The sequence below is a fragment of the Culex quinquefasciatus genome, chromosome 2, assembly GCF_015732765.1.
Source record: "Culex quinquefasciatus strain JHB chromosome 2, VPISU_Cqui_1.0_pri_paternal, whole genome shotgun sequence".
Lineage (NCBI taxonomy): Eukaryota > Metazoa > Arthropoda > Insecta > Diptera > Culicidae > Culex > Culex quinquefasciatus.
Genome location: NC_051862.1, coordinates 62,003,354 through 62,026,720, shown reverse-complemented (window position 1 = coordinate 62,026,720; position 23,367 = coordinate 62,003,354). Strand labels below are relative to the sequence as shown.

At 42.2% G+C, this 23,367-nt stretch overlaps 1 protein-coding gene across 1 annotated transcript; it reads right to left on the bottom strand.

Moving 5' to 3' along the window:
- Positions 1-329: 329 nt before the first annotated feature.
- LOC6048424 lies at positions 330-23,142 on the bottom strand. The gene is made up of 8 exons (XM_038252136.1): positions 22,926-23,142; positions 20,217-20,497; positions 14,786-15,091; positions 13,248-14,718; positions 4,596-4,963; positions 4,335-4,536; positions 3,970-4,280; positions 330-1,890 (listed from the first exon to the last, which is right to left on the bottom strand). The coding sequence occupies exons 2-8, from the start codon at positions 20,337-20,339 to the stop codon at positions 919-921; spliced, it is 3,753 nt and encodes a 1,250-aa protein (XP_038108064.1). The 5' UTR covers positions 20,340-20,497; positions 22,926-23,142; the 3' UTR covers positions 330-918.
- Positions 23,143-23,367: the final 225 nt, after the last annotated feature.

Genomic DNA, 23,367 nt, shown 5'->3' with positions numbered 1-23,367 from the left:
ATATATATAAAAACTCCCGAATCGAGCCGCCACCATGTTAATTTCTCCGATGGCCAATTTCGTGGAAACATGATACCGGCATTTTAATTTAATGACTACGAGGAGTAGCTTCTTGAAAATTGAGATAGCGTTGGAGGGGAAAATGGATTGCAGATGGTTGTTTTTTTTTTGTGTGTAACCAACTAAAAACAACGACCAGTTTATAGGGGTCGGATTTCCCGGCCATTTCGTCTGGCAGTTCCGGGTTGATTATTTGTCGAAAAAAGGGTTTTTTTTTTCTTTTTGCGTCTACCGATTTCAAAGACTTTGTTTTTTTTTTTTTTTTCTTCATTAGACTGTGATGCCTATTTAAAATGTGATGAACTTTATTGTTTTTTCGAAACACGATACTTCCTCACTTTCTTCATATATTATGCTTTCTACAACATCACTAAAAGTACCGTATTCGATATATGTATTATTAATGTAGACTTTTGACGCGCGCAATTTTGCGTATTGGTAGAACATTTACACTGTGATGTAAAACGAGCGCCGAGTGCGATTCCGAACCGAACGTAAAATTTACCTTAACACAACGGAAAAAAATATTTATAAATCACATACCGCATCATCTCCGAAAAAACAGGTGAGTGCCTTAATACGAAAAGCCGGGAAGCCCGTCGTGAGTCCGAAGTAAATAAATCCCGAAACGTGCCTAATTTTAAGGGCTTCCCGCGAGATACTTTTGAGTGTTGAATTTTAAACCTAATAAATTCGCTAACTTAGGCCGAAAACTGAGAAATAAAAAAAATACTGGAAATCATAAACAAATTAAAACTATCGCAAGCGACGAAAAAATTAGTCTTCTTTCACGTGATGTGCCTGCGAACAGGAATCGGCTCGGTGGTCAAATTAGGGATATTAACAATAGTATAGCGATTAGGACGCTACCTCGCCGGTGACGATTTCCGGCGTCGTTTCACTAGGTGAAACCGGCTCGTCCTTAACTAGTGGCGGCTCCGAGGGGGTCGGACCGCCTTTGATTTCACTATCGGAAGCAACTTCCTCCATAACTTTCGCTACTGCTGCTTCTGCCGGTTGAGAATCTAGCTCAGGTGAACTTACGCTATTTACATGCTGCTCTGGTTCGACAGGTTGGACAACCGGGTTGGAATCTGTTTTATGGCAAGTTGATTCAACGGCTTTGGGAGGAACGGCTTGAACTTCCGGAACTGGAGCAGCCAACGGTTCGGGTTCAAACTCTTTGGGTGCAACCTCTTCGTCTTCCAAAATTTCCAACGCAACCGGTTCCGACTTCACAACAATTCCGGTCAAATCTGCAACCGAGTTCGTTGCTTTAGCGGCAGGCTCTTCCAAACCCTCAAAGAACTGCATCGACTCCGATTTCATGTCAATTTCAGGCGCACCGTTCAGGTCAATTCCTTCCACCGACGTCGATTCCTCCTCCGCAGCAACCGGTTCAGCCTTAACTTCCGCGACCAGCTGCGAGGCCACGACGGGGGCCGACGCCAGCAGCGCAAGTGTCTTTGCGATGGTCAGGTCGCAAATTTCGCTGATTTCATCGTTTATGTTAGATTCCACCGTCGGCGGTGGTGGTGGCGGGCTCTGCTCCAGCCCCGGCTCAACCTTCACCGCAACGGGTGCCATTGAGCTGTAAATCGGTTCCGGAGTGTCGCAACCTGGCTTGGTGGCAGCACCGCTGCCAGCCAGCACCGCCAGTGTGCTCCGAATTGGAGCGGGGTCTGCGGTGGGTAGGGAACCATCCGGAGCGGAATCTTCCGCCGGAATGTCCAACGCCGCCTCCTCTTTGACCTCCTGCTCGAGCTTGTCGGCATTCTGGGGGAACTGTTTGTTGAAGCGCGCACGGCGATTCTGGAACCAGACTTGAACCTGAAAAGAGGGGAAACATGACGGAGTTTTTAGAGAATATTTTTACTTATGGTAAATTTGAAATTTGAAAACCATTCTAATCAGTGTTTTGTACATCGTCAGCTTCGTGCGGCGTTGCACTCGATGTGAGGGTCTTCCGTAATACGAAGTACGCACGATTCCCAGCAAAAATCCGAGTCCGGATCTCTTTGCTAATGTCGTTGTCAACTCAACTAACTCATCACCATCCACAGCTAGAGGGGTGAATCATGAGAGGCCGACTTCGTTCGATCCCCTTCATCTCATGTACTTCGTTTTCGTCGTAGTCGTGCCCAGTCGTACTCGTCTCGATTCTACCTTTAGTCGGGAGTAGATTTCCTTCACCGTCTCCTGGTTTTTTTGCCACAATGTCGATGTCATCGGCAAAAACAAGAAGCTGGTATGACTTGTTCATAATCGAGGCACTCTTTTCGATGCCGGCACTTCAAATAATGCTCTCAAGGACGATTTTGAACAGCGCACTAGATAAGTTATCACCTTGCCGCAGCCCATGGCGTGATCCAAAGGGTTCCGCTGGTTCACGCACGTGACATATCATACCATATAAGGTAGTTTTGATCAGCCGAGTCAGTTTATCCGGGAGCCGAGTCAGTTTATCCGGGAACCCATTCTTGTACATAATCTGCCATAGCTGCTCGCGGTCGACTGTATCGTAAGCTGCTTTGAAATCGATGAAGAAGTGATGTGTGGGCACGTTTTACTCACGACATTTCTCGAGAACGAAATATGTGGTCCGCGGTAGCGCGCGCAGTAGTGAAGCCCACTTGGTAGGGCCCCCGAACTTCCTTGCATGGGGTGACAACTGACGGCAGAGGATCTGGGAGAGGATTTGTAGGCCGCGTTGATAAGCGTGATGCCACGGTAGTTGCCACCGTCCAGCTTATCGCCTTTTTTGTAGGCACCATCCATCCATTCCTCCGGTAGCTTCTCCTCCTCCCAGATTTTGGAGATCACAAAGTGAAGCGCCCTCGCCAGTTTCTCTCCTCCATATTTGAAAAGCTCACCGGGTAACCGATCCTTGCCAGCAGCTCTGTTGTTCTTCAGCTTCCTAATCTCCCTCTTCACCGTCTTTAGATCAGGCGCCGGGAACTGTTCATCAGCTGCGGGCACTCCAAGGTTGACCCCAATGCCGTCTCCGTCCGCTTCATCGCGCGATCACGATCAGGTTTTCCTCGTTGTCCCTGCACACGCAGAATTTCCGCATTTCGTTAGCTCGGAATAGCTGCTTTTTGAGCTTGAAAACCGCTACCTGCCGATTCCGAGCCTGCCTGTATCGTTTCACGTTCCCTCGGTTCCCTCTCGTCGCTTTGTGCAGCTTCTTGCCGTAAGCTATACTGGTAATCTGTTGGCTCTCGTCGTCGTATCAATCGTTTCGGCAGCACTGCCGATAGCTGAGCGAATCCGGCTCCAACTACCTCGAGCATGTCTGCGTCAATTCAAATGCGAAAATGGCCGATCATCATAACATGCTCTTCCTCACCATACCATCGTAGGTCACTTGTGTCCCGACGACCGTTGCTTCCTCTGGAAGCTGGTTGTAAAGTTCGAAGCCTTTGTAAAACAGCAAGTTTTGCGTACATGCCTTTCTCCAGTTCTGCACTCTGAGATTGTCAGCACTTCTAGTGTCATGCTCATGGATGTCCCACCCGCGTACCCTAGCTTCCGTCAAGTATTGTGGTGCCATCATTTCCTTCATACGAAAAACAAAAACAAAAGTGTTGTACTCGATTCGTTGCTTCGCCGACATCCACTGCAAATATTCGACTATGCTCCGTCCGTGTCAAGTAGCGTTTGATCCTAGGCGAGACTCCAAAACTCTCGTGCCGCTTTCCAAATTGTGTAATCAATGTGTTCGTTGAAGTTCAGCTGTTCATCCATCATGACTCCGAGGTATTTCATCGTCTTTACCCGCTATACGCTTTCACCAACGCCTTCTTCTACTCGTTCAAGTCGGCATCCACTGAAGTGTTTTCTAGTCCGCATCCTAAACCTGACCTGTAAATACGGGAAGCATAGATAAACCGAAAACACGACCCTCACCTGCAACGGGTTCAGCCGGAGCGAGACGGCCACCTCGCACCGCTCGCCAAAGCTCAGATACTTTTTCGCCGCGAACATGTCCTCCAGCTTGTCCTGCTGCTCTTTGGTGAAGTTGGTGCGCCGTCGGCGGCACTTTTCGCCCTCCCCACCGGGCACGTGAATCCGTATGGTGGGCAGCTTGGGCTGCGGTTGCTGCTGCGACGTTGACGGTGTTGGTGTTGTAGCTGCTGCGTTCGGTGCAGTTGGCAGCGAAGGATCTGCTGGCGCTGAAACCGCCGCCGCTTCAGTCGTAGGAGAGACATCGTTGGGATCTGTAAGGTAAGATATTTAGCATTCGAAAGTGGCTTGTTGTTGAGGTTACTCACCCTTAGGTTCAGTCTTGACATCGGGTAGGTTGGGCACGTCGCCAGCAACGGCTGCGGTCACTGTTGCTGGGGCCTCCGCCGAGGTTGGATCCCCGGGTTCCGTTCTAACCTTCTTGGCGGTGGGAGTTCCCGGGGCACGGTTCTCCCATCCAGTGCTGACGCGCTTGATCTTAGCGCGACGATTCTGGAACCAGATTTTGACCTGAAAAACGGGAACTTAGTTAATCCTACGCCGATTTCAACCCGTGACCCGCAACAAACCTGTCTCGGCGTCAAGTTCAGCGCGGTAGCAATCTCCAACCGCTTCGGCAGCAAGCAAAACTGACTCTCGGCAAAGTGCTTCTCCAGCTCGACAAGCTGGGGTTGCGTGTACGGGATCCGCTTTCGGCGCGAGAGAAAACTTTCCAACTCGGTCGCATCGCTCCTGTCCATGGATTCGGTGTCGGAATCGATCGCAAATTTGCCACGTGGGGTTTCGCCCTGTCCTTCCACCGGAGTCTGCAACGGCATTTGATCCGGAGCGTGGTCCGCTGGATCCACCGGTTCCTGCTTGACCGTGAGTCCCAGCAAGCTGTGAAGTGCGGCTTTGTCGTCCTCAGGACTTCCGGTCGGAGCATCTTCCCCACCATCTGCAAGGAAGGAAATCTACGTTAACTTCCCCCAATCTAGCGCAACTAATCAAAGCATTCACCGTTGACAGGTTTAGAGTGTGTTAGTTCGGTTTTCTTCAAGTGGATCTCTTCTAAACGGACGCATCTTCAGACAGGTGATCGGAAATGAAACGTCGACTCGAGTTTTTTTGCTTTCATTAGTGCTCAACTAGTTTTATTCGGCCTCAACATTTTGACAAATACTGAAAGATGCTTGCTCCTTCCTAATGCTGTCCCTATTTACACAAATATCTCTCGAAATCTCAAGTGCAACGTGCAATATTAAGCCTATCCTATCTTCTTCATCTACCTTTTTTTTAAAAAATGGCGCTTCTTTGGCTGTTACAAAAAAAAAGAGTGATTGAGCTCACACCAGCAAAACTTGCACAAATACGGTGACCTTACGCAAGCCGTGACGCCCTTCGCGACCAAATTTCCGCGAGGATCGACACCGGCCGTAACCCCCGACGGCGTCGTCTCGTTCTGCGCGGGTAGTTCGTTACATCTACAAGAAGACACAAAGAGGAGGGGGATGTGGGGAGTCCCACGTGCGGGACCAAAGAAGAGAAAGAGAGAAATGGTGGAAAGAGGGGATTGTTGAACGTCAGCCTAAACAATTGTCAGGGTTGGTTTTTGGGTGGACCTCGTAAACGGAAAATAATACGAACACAAAGCTGATAAATTTGGAAATTTTCATTGGTCTTCAATTTTCCTCTAAAATAAAATGTGACAACATAAAGTTCAAAACAACTTTCGATTTTTCTTTTCTCAAAATAGGTTTGGCAGAAATAGCTACATCAATAAATGTAATGTTCATTGGAATTATTTTAAAACAATTTGAAAAGGGTTGCTTAATCCACCATTAGGTGGTTAATGCCTTCCTTAAATTTATATAGTAACTTAATCCAAAATAGCAACAAGTTGCCTTAAAATGTTCTATGAAAGATTTTCAATTTTTTATCTGATTCCGTTCGGCCCTGTCTAAATATTACCCAGTAACTAAATATTCTAGCAGAGCTGGTTCTGCCAGAATCCTGCTAGAACGGTTGAACATTTCAGCTAGAATGCTGTATGGGCCGGGTCCGGTGGTTTAGTGGTTAGCGTGGTAGCCTCTGAACCCCAGTATGGCCTGGGTTCAATCCCAGACGGACCCGGTGGCATTTTTCGAGACGAGATTTGCCTGACCACGCCTTCTATCGGATGGGGAAGTAAAACGTCGGTCCATTTGCGTAAAAGAGGTATTGGGTGACTCACCACACATAACCTTCGGACGCCTAGAAATGAGCAGAAACTTGCAACAGAGACCACAAAAAACCCGGGGGTCGTTAAAGTGGATTACTTTGCTTTTTTTTTTTTTGCTGTATGAATATCCACCTCTGTTAGAACGCTGCTAGAATCCTGCTAGAACGCCGTGACTGGGTAACAGCGGGTATCAAACATTCACTCTGTGTTTTAAATGCAGCTTTCACAATACAGCACAGGTTGTCTGAGACTTCAAAAAAGTGTCCAAGTGGTTTATGCATGGTCCCAAATTAGTGTTGCAAATAAGATTAACACATCTTGATTTTAAGAAGAAATATAATGACAACTTCAAAAATGTTTTTATTTGATTAATTGTTATTTTGAATTGTACAAAATTGTACTGTAATTGTTTGTATTGTAGTTGTACTGTAGTTGTTTTTCTCGATTTCCATCAAATACTGTGATATGATTAACTTTTTTTAAAACATTAAAATTTCATTGATCAAGTAAGTTTTTTTCTAGATTAAGATTATTTTCCTAAACACAACAATATAAAAATTAGAATAACAATAAGGCGTGATAGCTGTTGTTTTGCATAAAAGGTAATGCAACTAAAGGAAATATTAGACTACGACAAACAAACAAACAAACAAACATTTTGACAGTTTTCCTGCATTTGTTTGCAGAAACCTCAAGGAGCAATTACACTACGGCAAACAAACAAACTCGCACTTTTTGACAGTTTGCTTTGTTTGTTTGCCTGGATTTGTTTGTACAAACGTCAGCCTGCATACATTTTGCCCTGTTTGCGAGTTTGCCGCAAACAAGTTTGCGAGTTTAGCAAACTGTCAAACACAAAAAAGAGCGAGTTTGTTTGTTTGTTTGCGGTAGTGTAATGGCGCCTTCAGCCTGCATATAGTTGGCTTTGTTTGCGAGTTTGTTTGTTTGCCACAATCTTATAGTTCCTTAGGTTTGGACTAAAGTTTTTTTCACAAAAAAACACGTTTCGCGTTGTTGTGCACCAAATTTAAATAAAAAAAAAATAAATTATAAATCCATCAAAACATTAAACATTGTAGGAAAATATATATTGCACAGTTTTCAATTTGTTACTCTTTTATTTTTTTTATTAAAGTTTAAATAAAAAAATTTGTTCTCTGAATTCTTAACTCATCTTGAAACATTTTTTGATTTTTGAATAATATTTGCAGCGTTAAACTTGTTCAGTATGATTCTGCTTGTTTTTTAGAGCACACAATTTTGAACAAAACTGTACCAATAACTCGAAATCGATGAAAATGCATATGGGACAGTTATGCGATCAGGGGCAGAGCAACTGTTTTAAATTTAAATTTAGTTTTTTTCTGTACATTTTTCACTTTAATTCACGAAATTGATAATGCTGTTTTCTTGTGCCATTTTTTTCAATTAAATAGTTGATTCCGAAAAACATAATAAAAGGAATGTTTTAAAAGAATTTCGAACAAAAATAATAATTTAAACAGAAAATAAAATTAAGAAAAATCCAAATAGTACATTGCATCATCATAGTTTGATTGTTAAGGCATAAATAATAAATATTCAAATGTATCTAATACAATTTTTGTTGTAAAATGTGAAAATTTGATCCCAACCTTATTTTGTTGAATTTAGACACTAAAAATATTTACTCAATAGCTGGCTGGCTGAAAAGCTAAAAGGGCCAGTCTTTGAACTATTATCCAAAGTCGTCGCAGGCTCGATCTGGCCCGCAAGTCAGATGTTGGACAGAAATTTATTACAAGTTTCTGCCTTCGCGCCCTTAAAAATGTTCACAAAAAATAAGAGACAAACACTAAAAAACTTGAAAAATCGATTGTTTACTATTAATTAGTTATTAATCAAAAGGGGTGCCTAAAGGTATTTTTTAAGAAATTTCTTTGAACTGCTTTGAAAACAAAAAACTAATAACCAGCATCTCATTTTTGCCATTGCATTACTCAAGATGAAAAGAATAAAAAAATGTTGAAATCTGTTTTTACCAAAAATTTAAAATTTTCAATGTAAATTGAACTTTAAGGGTGCATTTTCATAACTCCAGAATTCATGTTTCTTGCTGCTGAATTCTTGTCAAACCGTTTCCGAACCGGTGCAAAGTTGCATGCAATTTATAGCAAACAAACCGAAATGCGTTGCGTCCGCGGTGAAAACTCCCGAGAAATGTAATGCTTCTGTCAATATCAGCTGGTGAAAAACTTAACACCGCGCACAAAGTTGAGATCTTGATAAAGTGTTGGTCTATGCAGAAAATGTAAAAAAGGCCTCATTTTGACGAAATGTGCTTAAAAATTAATAAAGATACTAAATTTTACAAAAGTCTAGAGATAAGGCGATTCCAAAAACCTTAACCAGAGCTGAATTTGTATGGAGTAGTGATGATGAAGAGTTTTCAGAAAGTTGAGTTCAGAGTTTTTTTTTAAAAAAAAAGGTCCTATAAGCTATTGTCTTTCACTTATAGGACCTAATAAAAAAAAAGTCGAGAGTTGGCGATTGTCCACAAAGCGGGAGGGCAGGTATCAAAATTCCAAAAAAGAGTATGATTTTGCTTTATTTGAACCAGCTTATGGTCGGAGATAATCGTAATACAATATTATTTTTTTCAATGAAAATATATAATTTAGGCAAACATATTTTTTGCTGAATTTAAATTTAATACCTAGGGTCTGATTAGATTAGATTAGATTAGAATTTAAATTTAATACCTTTGTGGACAAAATATTTGTTTTTTTTTATGTTTGGCAATGATTTCAAAAAATCCTTGAATTTCACGGGATTTCGCGGAAATTGTGGAATTTCACGAATTTCACGCTGTCCGCGAAATCGTAAAAAATCACTGTATTTGTATCAATGCTTGATACAAACAAGTTTTTTTTGTTGTATGAACAATTGTACATAAAGGAGGAGGAAAGCTTTAAACTTTCCTAAAAAGTAGTTTGTAGATGGCTCTTGAGTCATGCTCATGAATCTGCTTTGGGACTATCTTTGTTCAAATCAGCTTGTGGATTCGGCTAATGGCCACTCCACCTTTTCCTCAATCGGCTCCGGCTTAGAACCTGAGTTTCCTACACATTAAATTGGGACCATCAACAAACCATGTGGACACTTTTTTGGAAAATAGGCACCTTTGCCCCGTGCGCACTTTAGCCCCGTACTACTCTACCTTCGTCTTTGCAGTCTCTTTGAGGCTTGCATGAGAAACTAACGAGGTTTTTGAAAGCGTAATTTCGTCAGTTCACCATGTCCATAACATAGAAAATCTGTCCAAAAATCGGCGGAAAAAGATTCTCCCGTGGGAACGACCTTCTGCGCGGCATCTTCTACCGGACAAAACGCTGCTCACCTTCAAGAATGAACCCCAAATCGACACTTGCATCCCATTCGTGTGCAAGTGGCCGCCGGCGGCAAAACCCTGATTCAGATTAGCGCAGACGAAACGAAAAAGTTCCAAACCTATAGGAGTACCAACGCATCGACGAATGCTTCCCCGAACTTGCTGACGGCCAGTGGAAAAAAAGGAGATCTGGACCGTTGAAACTCTGCCATCCAGCGCGACGTAAAGGAACCTGCTTTTTGTGGGCCAGAACTGGCCGGGCAAGAGACGCTGTTTTCCGGCACCCAAATATTTGGTTTCACAGCGAAACGATAGTAATAAAAATGTACACAAACAACTGTCAAAAAAATTATAGCATGATTTTTTGCTTGCTATAACGCATTCTTGCTTGACATGAATTGAATTCTTGTACGACAAGAATTGAATTGTTGTCGAACAAGAATTCAATTTTTGCTCCGCTCACCTCGAATTTTTAACATCAGTTTTTTCAAGTATTTTATGATAAATTCATAAAAAAAATATGTAGGTCAGTTAGTTTTGAGTAAGCAAGCATGTTTGCGAGATTTTTCGTCAAAAATAATGCGAAAGTAACCGAAAAATAATTCTTGTCAAAATCGAACCGGTAACATGAATTCAAGAACATGAATTCTGGAGTTATGAAAATGCACCCTAATCAACTGAAACAATTCAAAATGCATTTCCCTGCGTTTAGAATCATTTTTGGCATGTTTAGGTGGTTGGTGCCTTCCTCACATTCATGAAGTCAATACATTCAGTCAAAATAGCATCATTCCCTTTAAAATGTTTAATAAATCTAGTTTTTTTTTTTTTTTTTTGAAAAGGACCAATAAACTTTTGTTTTGTTTATAGGACCTGATAAAAAAAACTCTAGAATTCAACATTATTACTAATTTCTTTTGATAGTGTTTTCAGACCTTCAATTTTTCTGGCTCATCGGCAAGATCTGTTAAAAAACCTATCCAACGAGAGTTCGCATGGAAGATTCGGACAATATTTCTATCACAATATGTGAGATCCGGCCTCCAAAAGTGTATAAATAACACTTAAGTGCTAATAACTTTTGAAAGGGTTGTCAGATCTTTGATTTTTTAGGCTCATTTGCAAGTTATTTCAAAATATTTCTAAAAATATATAACAAAGTGGGTTTTCTTACAAAAACCACCCTTTTAACAATTTTTCGACCTTTAGCCAAAATGGTTTTTTCAGCATAACTTTTAAAGAACTTTTCTAAACTTCATAATATTAACTCGGGTCGGGTTACAATACATTTTCCAATAGTTTTTTACAGATCTGTTGACATTTTTGCTTGTAATTTCAATTATTATATTTTTTCTTGTTATCCATCTGCATCGGCCCTATTAGGAAATCTTAAAAATGAATTTATAAAAATTTCAGCGACATTTTCTTCGAGATTTGACGTTGTTCTAAAATATTTTAATTAAAAAAAAATAACATTTCGATAACATTTATAAATTAATCTTTTGAGATTTAGAGGAATAAATTAAAGACCAACGAATCAGTACTTCTTGCCAACTAAAAAACAAAACCAACAATGTCTACGCAGACCTGGATACTTAAGATTGACTCTTCAGTGTTTGGTAACCTTGGGGGTAAGTTTACAAACTAGCCTACGAAAATACTGAAAATCAATCATACAAACTTAAATGAATCAAAACGAAATCAGACATAGACAAAAGAGCAGACCACCATTGGTGAAACCATGGAAAGTGACGAAGTCTTCCTGGGGAATTCTGAGAAGTGAAAGTCGAAGCGAAAACAGAGCTCAAGAGATGAAAATGAAATGAAAAAGGAATTCTCTCAAATTTGCAAAACATAAAGAAAAACTTTTTCCAACTTATCGAAACGATAGCTTTAATACGAGAGATAAAAGGGGGGAAAACCATGACAGAAATTCATTCCCGTTTCCGGGGTGCATCATCATCATTCGTAATATTTCAACACAACTTTCGCACCATCTCAGTCGGGTTTTTTCATCACAATCTATAATTTACTTCAATGATAATTTAGCCGTTCTTCATCCTTCTACAACTTAACAGCGAGAGAAAGTATAAATCGAGTACAAAAAATAATTGTAATAACACGACATGAAACGAACTCATGTCGAACGTGCGGCGCTAACAAAAGTGTCCTTATAAATAAAATAAAATACACCCTCTCGTTTTGGAACGGCACAAAAAGAAAAAAAAAGCTTTTCTACGCAAAGTGTCGTTGTGTTTAGTGGTAGAAGGTGGGCTCGCTCGATTCGAAATTATCAAATAAAGAAACATTGATAAAAAAGAAAGCAAAAGGTACACGCTAGCAAATTCTAATGGTTAAATCCAATAATTTGTCCACTCAGAAAACCGTTCTGATTGTTAAACCATTCGAAGCCGGTGCCGGAGCTGCTGGTCGTAATGACAGCGGATTGCAATTGCTGGTGCTGCTGCTGCTGCTGCGGCTGAAACTGGACTTGCTGGTTCGTGGCCTGATCCAGGTACACTATCACGGGTTCGCTTTCGAGCGGCATCTCTTGGATGATCGTCTCCTCGTAGATGACCTGCTGCTGGGGGAAGGGCGCGGGAATTTCATTGCCGGCCGCGTCAAAGTAGCGGAACTCTTGTTCTTGCGCTTGCAGTGGGTGCTGCAGCAGCAGGGGAGATTCTTCCACCGCCTGTACCGTCGCGTGCTGCGGAGGCTGTTGCGACTGCAGCAGCTGTTCCGGTGGCAGGATGCTGTACATGCTGGTTAGGGGAGTGGCCGTTGGTCGGGGAGCCGTGACCAGCTGGACTTTGGGGGTGGGATTTGGTCGGAGGACGACCGGCGGCTTTGGTGGAGCTGGTTTGGGTTGTGGGGGAATTTGTGGGGGAGGTTGCTTCCGCACAACGATCTGGATGTTGCCAGCGGACGTTTGGATGGTTTTGTAGTTTATCAGCTGGGGATCCGCGGGCGTTGTTACGGTTACGGAAGATGGTTTCAAGGGCCTCAGCGGTGGTGGAATTGTGGTCTGCTGTTGCGGTGGTCGTTGCACCTTTGGCGTGCTTTGACTAGCGGAGGAAGGTGGCCGAGCAGAACTCGCGACGTACGGTTTTTTCCGTTCGGCGGACAACTCCTTTGCATGTAGGACTTCGCTCTGTTTGATGAAGGCATTGAACGCACTCATGTAGTCTGCGCGCTCTTTCGGCGGCGTCGGAGCCTTTGGTATTTTGAGAGGCGGAGGCACGTAGGTCGACGGTCGGTACGGAAGTTTCTCCTCCGACGGCTTTGGTTTGCTCGAACTGCCGCCAAACGACGTGTGTTTCTTAGCCTCGCTCGGGTCGATCTGCTTCACCACCAGATTCGGAATACTGTTGATCTTCCGGGCCAGCCCGCTGTCTTTCAACGCCATCGACGCGTTCGATCTTATGCTCGTCACAGAACCCACCGCCGTCGTCCCGTCCCGTTTTGTATTTCCTCCAGCACTGTTTGGCCGGTCAATCACCTTGACCGTCGTCGACGATGGCAACGGCAGACGCAACTTGCCCAGCGAAGACACCAGTTTGACGTTGCTGCTGCTGCTGCTGCCGCTACTGCTTCCACTGCCATTGTTGACCGCATTCACGGCACCGGGCTTCTTGAGATGCGGAATCTTACCTTCAAACTTTTTATGATGCTCCAGAATTTTCAACGACGGCGGCAGTTCCCGCATCAGCTGACTCTTGATCTTTTTCATCGCCGGTGACTGCTGGCCGTTGGACGACGGCTTGCCGGGTGACGTTCGCTGCTTGCTCATCTGTTCCTTGATGCGGTCCATCGCCTTGCGCTTCGGGTCCGACATCAGCTTGTCGGCGTGGTCCTTGCGCTCCTCGCGGTCACGTTCTTTCTTTATCACCTTTTCCATCCGTTCGCGTTCCCGTGCCTCGTCGCGAGCCTTTTTCTCCTCTTCGCGCTGTTTGCGCTTCTCGTCCAGCTTGGCGCGCCGCTCTAGCCGGCTGACTTCGGCCGCACGCTGCTCACGCAAGGAGCGCTTCCGGGGCGAGGAGTTCCGGCGGGATCGACCCTGCGTTGTCGAGTACCAGTCGTCGTCGTAATCGCTTTCGGCTTTCTTTTTCTTGCGCTTCTTGCCTTTTGCGTTCGCCTCTAGCTCCCGTTCTTCTTCGTCTTCCGTGCCGAACGGATCGTACGAGCTCGACTTGAAGCTGTCGGAGGCGGCATCCGACTTGCTCGGCGACTTGCCGTCTTCGTCGTCAAAGTCCTCGTCCACGTCGTCGACCATCGTGAGTGCCGCACCGCTGAGGACCATCTTCACGTCGTCCGGAATGTGCGGATTGTTCTGAATATCGTTCAGATCCAGGTCCGGGTTCTTCTCCTTGAACGACATCTTCCGGAGGCTGGCCGCATCCACGGACATGTTGCAGGCCTTCTTCATCGTAGCGCCGTTCTGCTCAGCACCTTCTTCCGAGAACGATTCGATGCCCTCGTCCTTATCGCACTCGAGTACTCGCGGCGGTGGTCCCACAATGTGCGACGGATCCTCCGGATGCGGACCAAAGTCCGTGCCGTTCATCCACGAGTCGTACTTTTCCGGCTGGAACCGCTTCACGAACGTGTCCATCGAGATTTTGACCATGTCCGAACTGCAGTAGCACTGCGTCGCTCGCTTTCCGTACTCGATCCAACGCGGCATCGCAAAGTTGGTCGATTCGGCACAGTTAAACCCGTGGTTGAACCCGGCATGGTACCCAAACGGAAACGTGATCATAATTTCATTCTGCTCCTGCGTAATCTTGTCGAACGGGATGTTGTGCTGCTTCAGAATCGGCGGACTGATGAGCGTCATTTTGTGGCGCAGATAGGCCTCGCACGTCTTGAAACTCGCCGGGAAGCAACTGTTGGCCAGCTTCTCCAGCTTGCGGCCGTGCTCCGGTGGAACCGCGTACCACGTCTTCGGCGCACCAAAGTGCAAATAGTTGATCGAGTACAGGTCCATGTCTTCCGTGTGCCACGCAAAGGTCGTCTTCCACATGCCAAAGTAAAGGTACGCCGTGTTGACACCGTCAATCGATATCCCATAGTCCTGATTCACAAAGTCCAGAATCGTCCCCAGCCGGTTGATGTTCCAAATCTGCAACCAAAACAAAAACAACCCTGAGTTCACAATCCCAAAAGACCTCAAACCAACAATTACTTACATTACAATCCTCGTCGGTGATGCTGCCGCAAACGTCCGCCCCGTAGATGGGCGCCACGTACGTAATGTTCTTCCAGTACTTGCGCTCCAGATCCTCGTAGTCAAAGTGCTTCGGCGTCGCGTACCGCTCCGTGTTCGCCAGCTCCGAGAACTGCTTCACCGTGAGGGGGTTCTTCTGGATGTTGATCTGCTGGTACAGGCCCTGCTTGCCGGCGACCACCTGGCAGATCGGCGCCGGGATGGTGATCTTCAGCTCGTCCAGGTCGTAGCCCGATTTGCGCGGGACCCATTCCGGCGGCGGGATGATCTGTGGGGAGTAGTTGGGAGAATGGGAGAGTGTTGGAGTTTTTTGAGGCTTGAATTTTCCTAGTTAAGGAGGTATTAGACTACCGGAAACAAACAAACAAACTCGCACTTTTTCGTGTTAAACAATTTGCGGCAAAATCGCAAACATGGCAAAATGTATCCAGGCTAACTTTTCTGCAAACAAATGCAGGCAAACAAACAAAGCAGGCAAACTGCCAAACTGGCAAAAAGGGCGGTTTTGTTTGTTTGTTTGTCATAGTCTAATATCTCCTTTAGTTTAGAACTTAATAAACACTTAAGTTTGAGTCTTAAAACCTGGGTGCAGAATAGTGGTTCGCAAAGCGGCCTCAATTTAGAACTGTCAAAGCGGAACCAATTTACTGTTCGCAAAATGCTACCAAGAAGTGGCAAGTAATGTGATCGATCTATAATTTATTTTGTTTTTTTTTTATCACGTGGAAAACAAAAAAGGCCTCTTTTGGCCTCCCATCATTTAGTCTACGAAGAAAAAAAAGCGCGAAGCTCTTAAGTTTTCAGCGAAAACTTTAACATCAACAGATCTAAAATGTTTCAAAACAATTCACTTCAGCTGCAAAAAATATGTCACGCCTTCTACTTTGTTTATGTTTACAGCTGTAGTGCAGTTGTATTAGTGGGAAGCAGTACGGAGCTTTCGAAAATCACGTTACGCATTCTGTCTATTCAGCACCCAGCTTAAAACCATGCAATATTTATAAAATCCATTGAATTTTCCAAAAAAAATATACGCTTCCCAAAAACGGACGTAAAATTCGAGTGTCTAGAATTCATTAAACTCGGATCACACTTCCTCTTTCCAACTTTCTAATTTGTTTATGATGATTCGATAGAACATTGTATCTGATCTTTCTATTTGAAGATAATTTCTGCTGACAGTTTATACACCTTATCCTAGATTGAGTATAAACGTTTAGATTGTATAATTTTTGTGGCTGTATCTTTTCTTTTAGCATTCATCTTTGCGAGAAGTTTTTTGAAATGAGAAATGACATTCACACCCATTTTCAATTGGTTTTTTCTTACTGTTTGAATTCCATCGTGTTTTGTCACTCTTCAATATTTCTGCATGGGTAAAACACCTACGGGCGTTCTTGCTGGCCCCTACCTTGGTACATTATTCCAGATTTCAATTCTAAAGTCGTTGTACAATTATTACCAGCATTTATATAAGCGCAAATTTAAGCTTTGTTGACCGCGGCTTCCCGCACTGATCCTTCCCTTTTTGGGGCTCTTTGGCGTTTGATTACAGTTTCTAAAGAGCGTTTTTAACCCATATCAAGCAATACATATCTTTATGGGAAGTGAGCAAACAAGTTTCTATCAACGCATTGGCAAAACAATTTGTTTAAATAGTGAGAATCTATAAATTAGAAGGAGTTAGGACAGAGTCCTAGGGGTGTGCATGGTAGGTCCCTATCAAACGAAGCAAAATTTGAAATGCATTTTTAGTTTCTTAGTTTCTTTTTTTTTTTTTTTTTTTTTTTTTTTGAAACACTTATATTTCCATACTGTTTATTTCGAAAATACTCAAATTTTAAAAAATCGCAAGGGAAGCGGAATTTTGAGTGCATTTTCACTTAATTGATTTTTTTTTGTAAAATACTAAAATTTTCCCAAAATATCGTATTTTTTATAAATACTTAAACTTCTATAACTTGCAATATGGGTATCAAACAAAGCAAAGTCTTCTATGAAGCATACCAAATTTGAATGAATGTGAAGCATGCAAAATTTCGCTTCGTTGCATTTTTTTTAAAATTTTAGTATTTTTGAAAAATTACGGTATTTTGTGAAAATTTTAGTATTTTCCAAAAACAAAAATCTTATATTGTGAAAATGCATAACAAGTTTTGTTTGATACCAATATTGTAAATTTTGAAAATTTGAGTAATTTCGAAAAAAAAACGCTATTTTATAATAATTTTACTTTCGGAGATTACGCTATTTTGTAAAAATTTTAGTACTTTAGTATTTTCCAAAAAAATAAGATGAAAAGCAAACAAAATTACGCTTCGTTTGATACCCATTTTGCATTTTTTGAAAATTTTAGTATTTTCGAAAAATTACGGTATTTTGTAAAAAAAATTAATATTTTCCAAAAACAAAACTATAATATTGTGAAAATGCATAACAAGTTTTGTTTGAACCAATATTGTAAATTTTTAAAATTTGAGTAATTTCTAAAAAAATCCGCTATATTATGATAATTTTAGCGTTTTAGTATAATTTAATAAAAACATTGACAAGGGGAAAAGCAAACAAAATTTCGCTTCGTTTGATACCCATTATGCAAATTTTGAAAATTTTTTGAAAGTTTTTTTTTTTCGAAAAAATACGGTATTTTGTGAAAATCTTAGTATATTCCAAACAAAAAAACTCTATTAATGTCAAAATGCATAACAAATTTCATTTCGTTTTGAATATTCTCCAAAATTACGGTATTTTGTGAAAATTATAGTATCTTTAAAAACAAACTGTTGAATCATCTTTGAAAAAAAAAATCCATGCCATATAGCGAATCGGTTGTACCGGACACTCTCCGATTTCAATGAAACTTTGTAGACATGTTATCCTATGCTTATGTAAGCCATTTTTGTGTATATGGAGCCAAATACACTCGATAAGGACATTTGAGAAGGACGTAAGTGATTTAAATATTTTTGTAATTCGGAATTTAAATATTTCTGTATCTCGAAGCCGTTGCATCGTATCAAGAAGTGGTCAAAGACAAACTTGTAGGAAATTTGACGAGCTTTCCGAAGAAATACACTGAACGAAAAAAACACGCCACTTTTATGAGATTTTTTGTTTTTTTTTATGTTTGAAAGTCAAATTTGAAGAAGAGCCCACGAGTTTTTTTCGTTCAATTTTTTTTTGTGAAAATAGCCTAAGATGTTACAAAAAGACTCACGAAAAATGCAAGATTGTATGTCCCTCCTTAAAAAATACAAAAATCATTTACTGAAATTGTTTTTTGAAAGCTTTTTGCCGGTTTTATGAGCGATTTTTTAATGTTAGCTCTGAAAGTCCCGCCCGTGTGGATTAATCGGACCGCGCACTGGACTCACAATCCAGAGGTCACCGGTTCGAATCCCGCGGCGGGCGCTCTAAAATTCTTTGTGTAAATATGGGTATTCGGCGCCGTCGCTCCGTGCCATACTTTCATACACTTAGGAGCCCAGGGCGGCGAAGTCCTTGTAGATAAACAGGTTGGTACTAGCAATGGTGGCCGATAGCTATAAAGTCAACTTCGTTTTTTTTTCTGAAAGCTTACAATTAATAAAACATCTTATTGTTTACAAGTTTGAAACAATTTCATTTGGAAGCAAAACAAAATAAGTTACAGATTTCAACACCTTCAAAACTGTAAACGTGACACCTGCTACCTCAAAAATGGCGCACGAGAGAGTACGAAAAATCAATGTGCTTTTACGATAGAACATGATTGAACCTGTCTGTTCCATGCTGACGGTCATTAATTCGATACTGTGTTTTTTTAGTTTCAGCTTGAATCACCCATATTCCTACATGCGCGCGTTTCCAAAGTTTTTCCCTCATTCAGTGTCCAATTTACAGCCCACCAACGAGACGAGAGGAGAGGCAACGAGGGCAAACGTGTACGGAAACCCCGCGCGGTATAGTCTTTTTCAGTCGAAGAAACCCACGCCCGTAGCGGGGTCGCACATTGTACCATTATGGATGCACGGGAGAGGCAAAAAAAAAATTGTAAACAGGTTGAGCCACAACAAACCCGCTGCTGCTGCTGCTCTCAGTGTGCCGCCATGCCATGTGCTCGCTCGGCAATGTTCGGCACCGGTCGGGTGGCTGCAGCCGCTTCGCTCGCTCCCGGAGCGAGCACGCTCAACGCTCGGAAAGCTTTCGCTTTGACAGCTGACGCGCACGCTGACAGGAGAAGCGAAGGTTGGCAGCTGTCAGCTGTCACGATGACAGCGATTGGCGATTGATTATGATTTAATGAGTTGACCATCACAAAATGGCGGACTAATTGAGAAAATTACCATTACAGGCCATGAGCCAAAATTTGATCATAAATTAGTGAAATTTAATTTAATCACTGTTATTCAAAACATCAGTTCTAAAAATAATCATATTATAATAAATAAATTGATTAAGCAATAAAAAAAAACGGAGAGAAGTAGAGAGAGAGAGAACGAGCGAAGAAAGAGAGCAGAGCAGCAATGTGTTCAAAATCGCTGTGTGCCAAAGGGAGAAACAACGATGTTTGTTTTGATTCTTCTTTCGTTGCTAGCACATGATATGAGTAATACTTTTCACATAAATTTGTGTAATTGTTATTTTACAAGCTTTCAACAATAACAAACCAACTGTTTGTGGTAATTGACGATTTTGACAGCTGATACTAACATATAGTTATCTACGTGCGCATGTATTGCGTGTACGTACACGAAAAAAAGTGAGGTTAAATTTTGTACCGGCCAGCAAAACAAATGGTGCGCTAGTGTGCGTGAGAGCGGGCTTAGATAGCTCTATTGACAAATAGTGCTCAAACTGACAGTTGCCAACTGTCAAAATGACAGCAGCTGTCAAGGGGATCTTGATCTCCACAAAATGGCGGCATCATAAATTAAGCAAATGGCGTCCACAAAAAAAAACCCTCTTTTTTCGTAATAATTTCATTAAGCGGTCAAACCCGGAAGAGAGGGAGAGCGAACAGCGGGGAAAGAGCACGGAGCGGCATTGTGTTCAAAATTTACGTCGGTGAGAGAGAGAAGCAGCGATGTTTGTTTTGATTCCGTCTTCGTTTTACTAGTGCGTGGTGCGTCGTCGAGCAGCAGGTTGATACGGATTTGTGTAATTTTACGATCGCTTGACCGTAGTGAAAAGAAAAACGGTATTTGAAGGCTCGTACGGTAGCGTGACGTATACAAATTTGATTAGATTAGTTTTATGACAGTTGTTAGTTTTTTTTTTTTTTTTTTGGTTATTTTCGTGTTTTTTTTTTATTTAAAAAAAAGTTTTTTTTTATGAAAAAGATTTTTTTTAAATGGTTGTACCATAAGATATATGGTTATTAAAAGGTTATTTCAAAAAAATTCAAATCTTACCTTAGCCAACCCAGCCTTGTGGGCGCCCTGCGACTCGATGTACTGGATGTATTTGGCAAAGTCTTTGAACTCCTCCCACGTCGGTCGGAACACCTGAATTTTAGGTGTCGGATCTTCGGCCATTTTTTTCGGCGCACTTGTTTCGTTTCCACACTCAATCTAGCACACTCACTACACTTTTCGAACGGTTACAAAGTTTGTGTTGTTTTTTCTCTTTCTGTTTGGTTGTTGCTTCTCGGAACTAGTCGGATGCAGCATTCGACGGACCGGACTGGAGAGTCCTGAAATGAAAGGAAAATGGAGAAACGCAGAAGATTAGCAAGTGCGGTTCGATTTGTTCGGTAGAAGAATAAAAAAACATAGATACAAAAGCGGATGGCATCTTGTGCGGTAGAGTTTGACGTTCGGAGCAGGTAGAAGTGATATGAAAACCATAAACATAATTTGGCTACCAAGCGGAGGACATTCAACTCACATCTAACTTAAGAATAAATAGCGTTTAGATGTTAAACATTAAAATTTGATGTAGTTTACAGTAATCAGGTTTTACAAGCAGTGGAAAGAAGCGTTGAAAAGTTTTTCTGAGCCTCGGTTGTGGTGAAATACGTAATCGGACCTCAATATAACATAGTATTAACTTGATTTGATATTAGTAAAACTCTTGTTTGATTGTACTCCGGAACTATCTCGGTTCACAGTATTACACATTCCTGTCACCTTGTGCGGCTCAAAACGTACTGCAGTGCAGAGTTTCGGACGGATCACAGAAATTCGCTTCTCAGCGGGAACCGCATGCAACATGTAAGTAAGGATTTCAAACGCTTATTCTAGATTCTAGCGATTTTCTGTTCAACTCAACTGTGTTCAACAGTGCACAGAATTTCAAAGCAAAACGTGCGTTTCCCAAACACCGACGTAACATTTGAGTACCTAATAAAAATCATGCTGGTGTAAGTCAGTTAGTCTTGCAGAACAAAGTCATAGAGGCTTTCTCAAATGAATTTTATGAGCACTGACCCCAGCTATTGGTAACAGATTACAATTACGGACATCACGAGTCTGGTTGCGTTTTTGTACATCACGTTCTATAAGTTGCTACATTATGGACAAGTTCAGGGAGAATTTGAATCGCTGGAGATCGACTCTGAGGATGTTCTGATTTATCTGCTTCATGAAACGTGCTGGGGTTAGTTCGCTAATCCGTTTCAACCAAAAAATACATCAGGAAGATCGGAGTGTTTAAGTCGCTGTGTTCAAAGCTTAACGCTAAATGAGGCGGAAGTCGAAGGGAAGGGTAGTTACATTTTCATCTTTTTAATTATCAAGCGTGTCAAATGACTTTTTTTTAATATTACGGTATCTTCAGCGTCCATTTTCAGATTTCTTGATGGAATCGAGGAGCCATGTTGAGCTTGTGCTTTGTCACAGAAACTAGATGCTTCGATGAACTTGGTGATGGATATTCGTTTAAACAGAACTCGCAAGTTTTTCTTGCGTTTGTGATCTTCCTGTCTATGATATTGGTAGACTCTAGCCTATATAGATATTAGGAAACTTAAATCACTGGTTTAGGTTCTTACCTTGTAACTTCGCTATTTTCTATCTAAATCTCAATCAATATTTTTACAGCGGTTAAACTTTGTTCTCTCATATTGTTTTGACTAGGAACTACGTCCTAAGCGGTCTTCCATCAGTGAAAATCCAACCTTTTATCAAAGCGAAAACGTTATGTTACACACTTTTCTTCATGGGACGTGCGATTCAAGTATCTAGATCTCAGTTGCAATGCAATGCTTGTCAATATATGTCGAGTTTGAAAAATATAGGCATCAAACTTTGCGGTTTTTGTAAACATTTCGACGTAGTTGACAAGAACCTGTATTGACCACGATCATCCGGAATTGTTCCGATGACGTTTTCGAAACCGAGCAAACAATATTTACTTCTCGAATAACCATTTTCATTCGACAGTTCAAAACTCAAGCTTTCTTCACAAGCTTGGCGACGCTAATTAATACCATCATAAGCATTTTTTTCGCAAAATGGACTCATGTGTTCGACCCTTATGGAGGACAGCGGCACAATACTGTTCTGAATTTCGCAAGCAATGCAGAACGATTGCTCAGCATAAAATTGCGTCATTGTACCAATTTGCACAATTTTTAAACCTGTTATTCTAGTATAGTTTGACGTTCCTTAACCGAACTAATCTAAACTAAAGCCTACGCATAATCCGGATATCGATTGAGCGGATCCAATTAGCACAACAGCGTTGAAAAGCGAAAATCTCGAGCATAATTGCTGTCTCTGAAGCCGCGTCACAAAAATACTATAGCAGCAGTGGCCTACGTGACTAAAATCGCCCCTCGCCAGTCGCCAAGTACCTTTTTTCTCCACTCTTCCCTTACTACTGCTACTCTCTTCCTGTACTTTACACACCCTGAACAAACTTTTGAGATTCAATTTATACAACAAAAAAGTTTGATTTTACGAAAACAATCTTTTCTAATCCCAACTTCAAAACTTGTAAATAACTCCCTCAACTACCGACTTCAGCAAGCCATGAAAACAGAGCCGCCAAGCAAGCCATGGCCCGAAACTCGAACACACTCACAAAATGGAGGAAACCTGGCCACAGCGAAAAACTGGTTTGCTCGGTCGATTTTTCGGTGCGCAACCTCCACCCCACTAAAATCTGCTTAATTCTACCTTTTCCGGCACCGTTCCGGATCGCACCCGTCTCGGGCGAGGATTTTCAAACGTTGTCGGAGTGCCCGTGGCCACCAATGGCCATTTTTCCGCCGTGGACACAGGTTCCGAAGAGGGGCACCACTTTTTTTTTTTCTCTGACTTTCACGCACTCCGCGACGGACGAACGAACGACGACGGGACTGAACGCGAGAGGCTTTGCTTCTGATCTGCTGCAGTGAGCGAGCGAGTTCGGTCGGGGGAGCTTTGTGGAAAATGAGCTTTGTCTGCTGCGATTCCGGAGAAGGAGAGGGAAGAGGATGGTTGGCGTTGTTCGACGTGCGGGGGAAAGAGAGAAGCGATGCGGAGCAGCTGTCAAATGAAGTGATCTAGATAAAAACTGTTGAGCTTTTTCGATGTTTTTAGAGAGGGGTTCGTAAATGCTGTTCAGAGCACTTGAAAA

What these genes read in the sequence shown, in the direction of transcription:
- LOC6048424 (XM_038252136.1), bottom strand. Translation starts at nt 20,339, where the DNA reads ATGGCCGAAGATCCGACACCTAAAATTCAGGTGTTCCGACCGACGTGG. An exon ending in ACAAGGCTGGGTTGGCTAAG is followed by an intron (nt 15,092 to 20,216) that starts GTAAGATTTGAA and finishes TACTCCCCACAG; the next exon opens with ATCATCCCGCCGCCGGAATG. An exon ending in TGAACTTGACGCCGAGACAG is followed by an intron (nt 4,537 to 4,595) that starts GTTTGTTGCGGG and finishes CCCGTTTTTCAG; the next exon opens with GTCAAAATCTGGTTCCAGAA.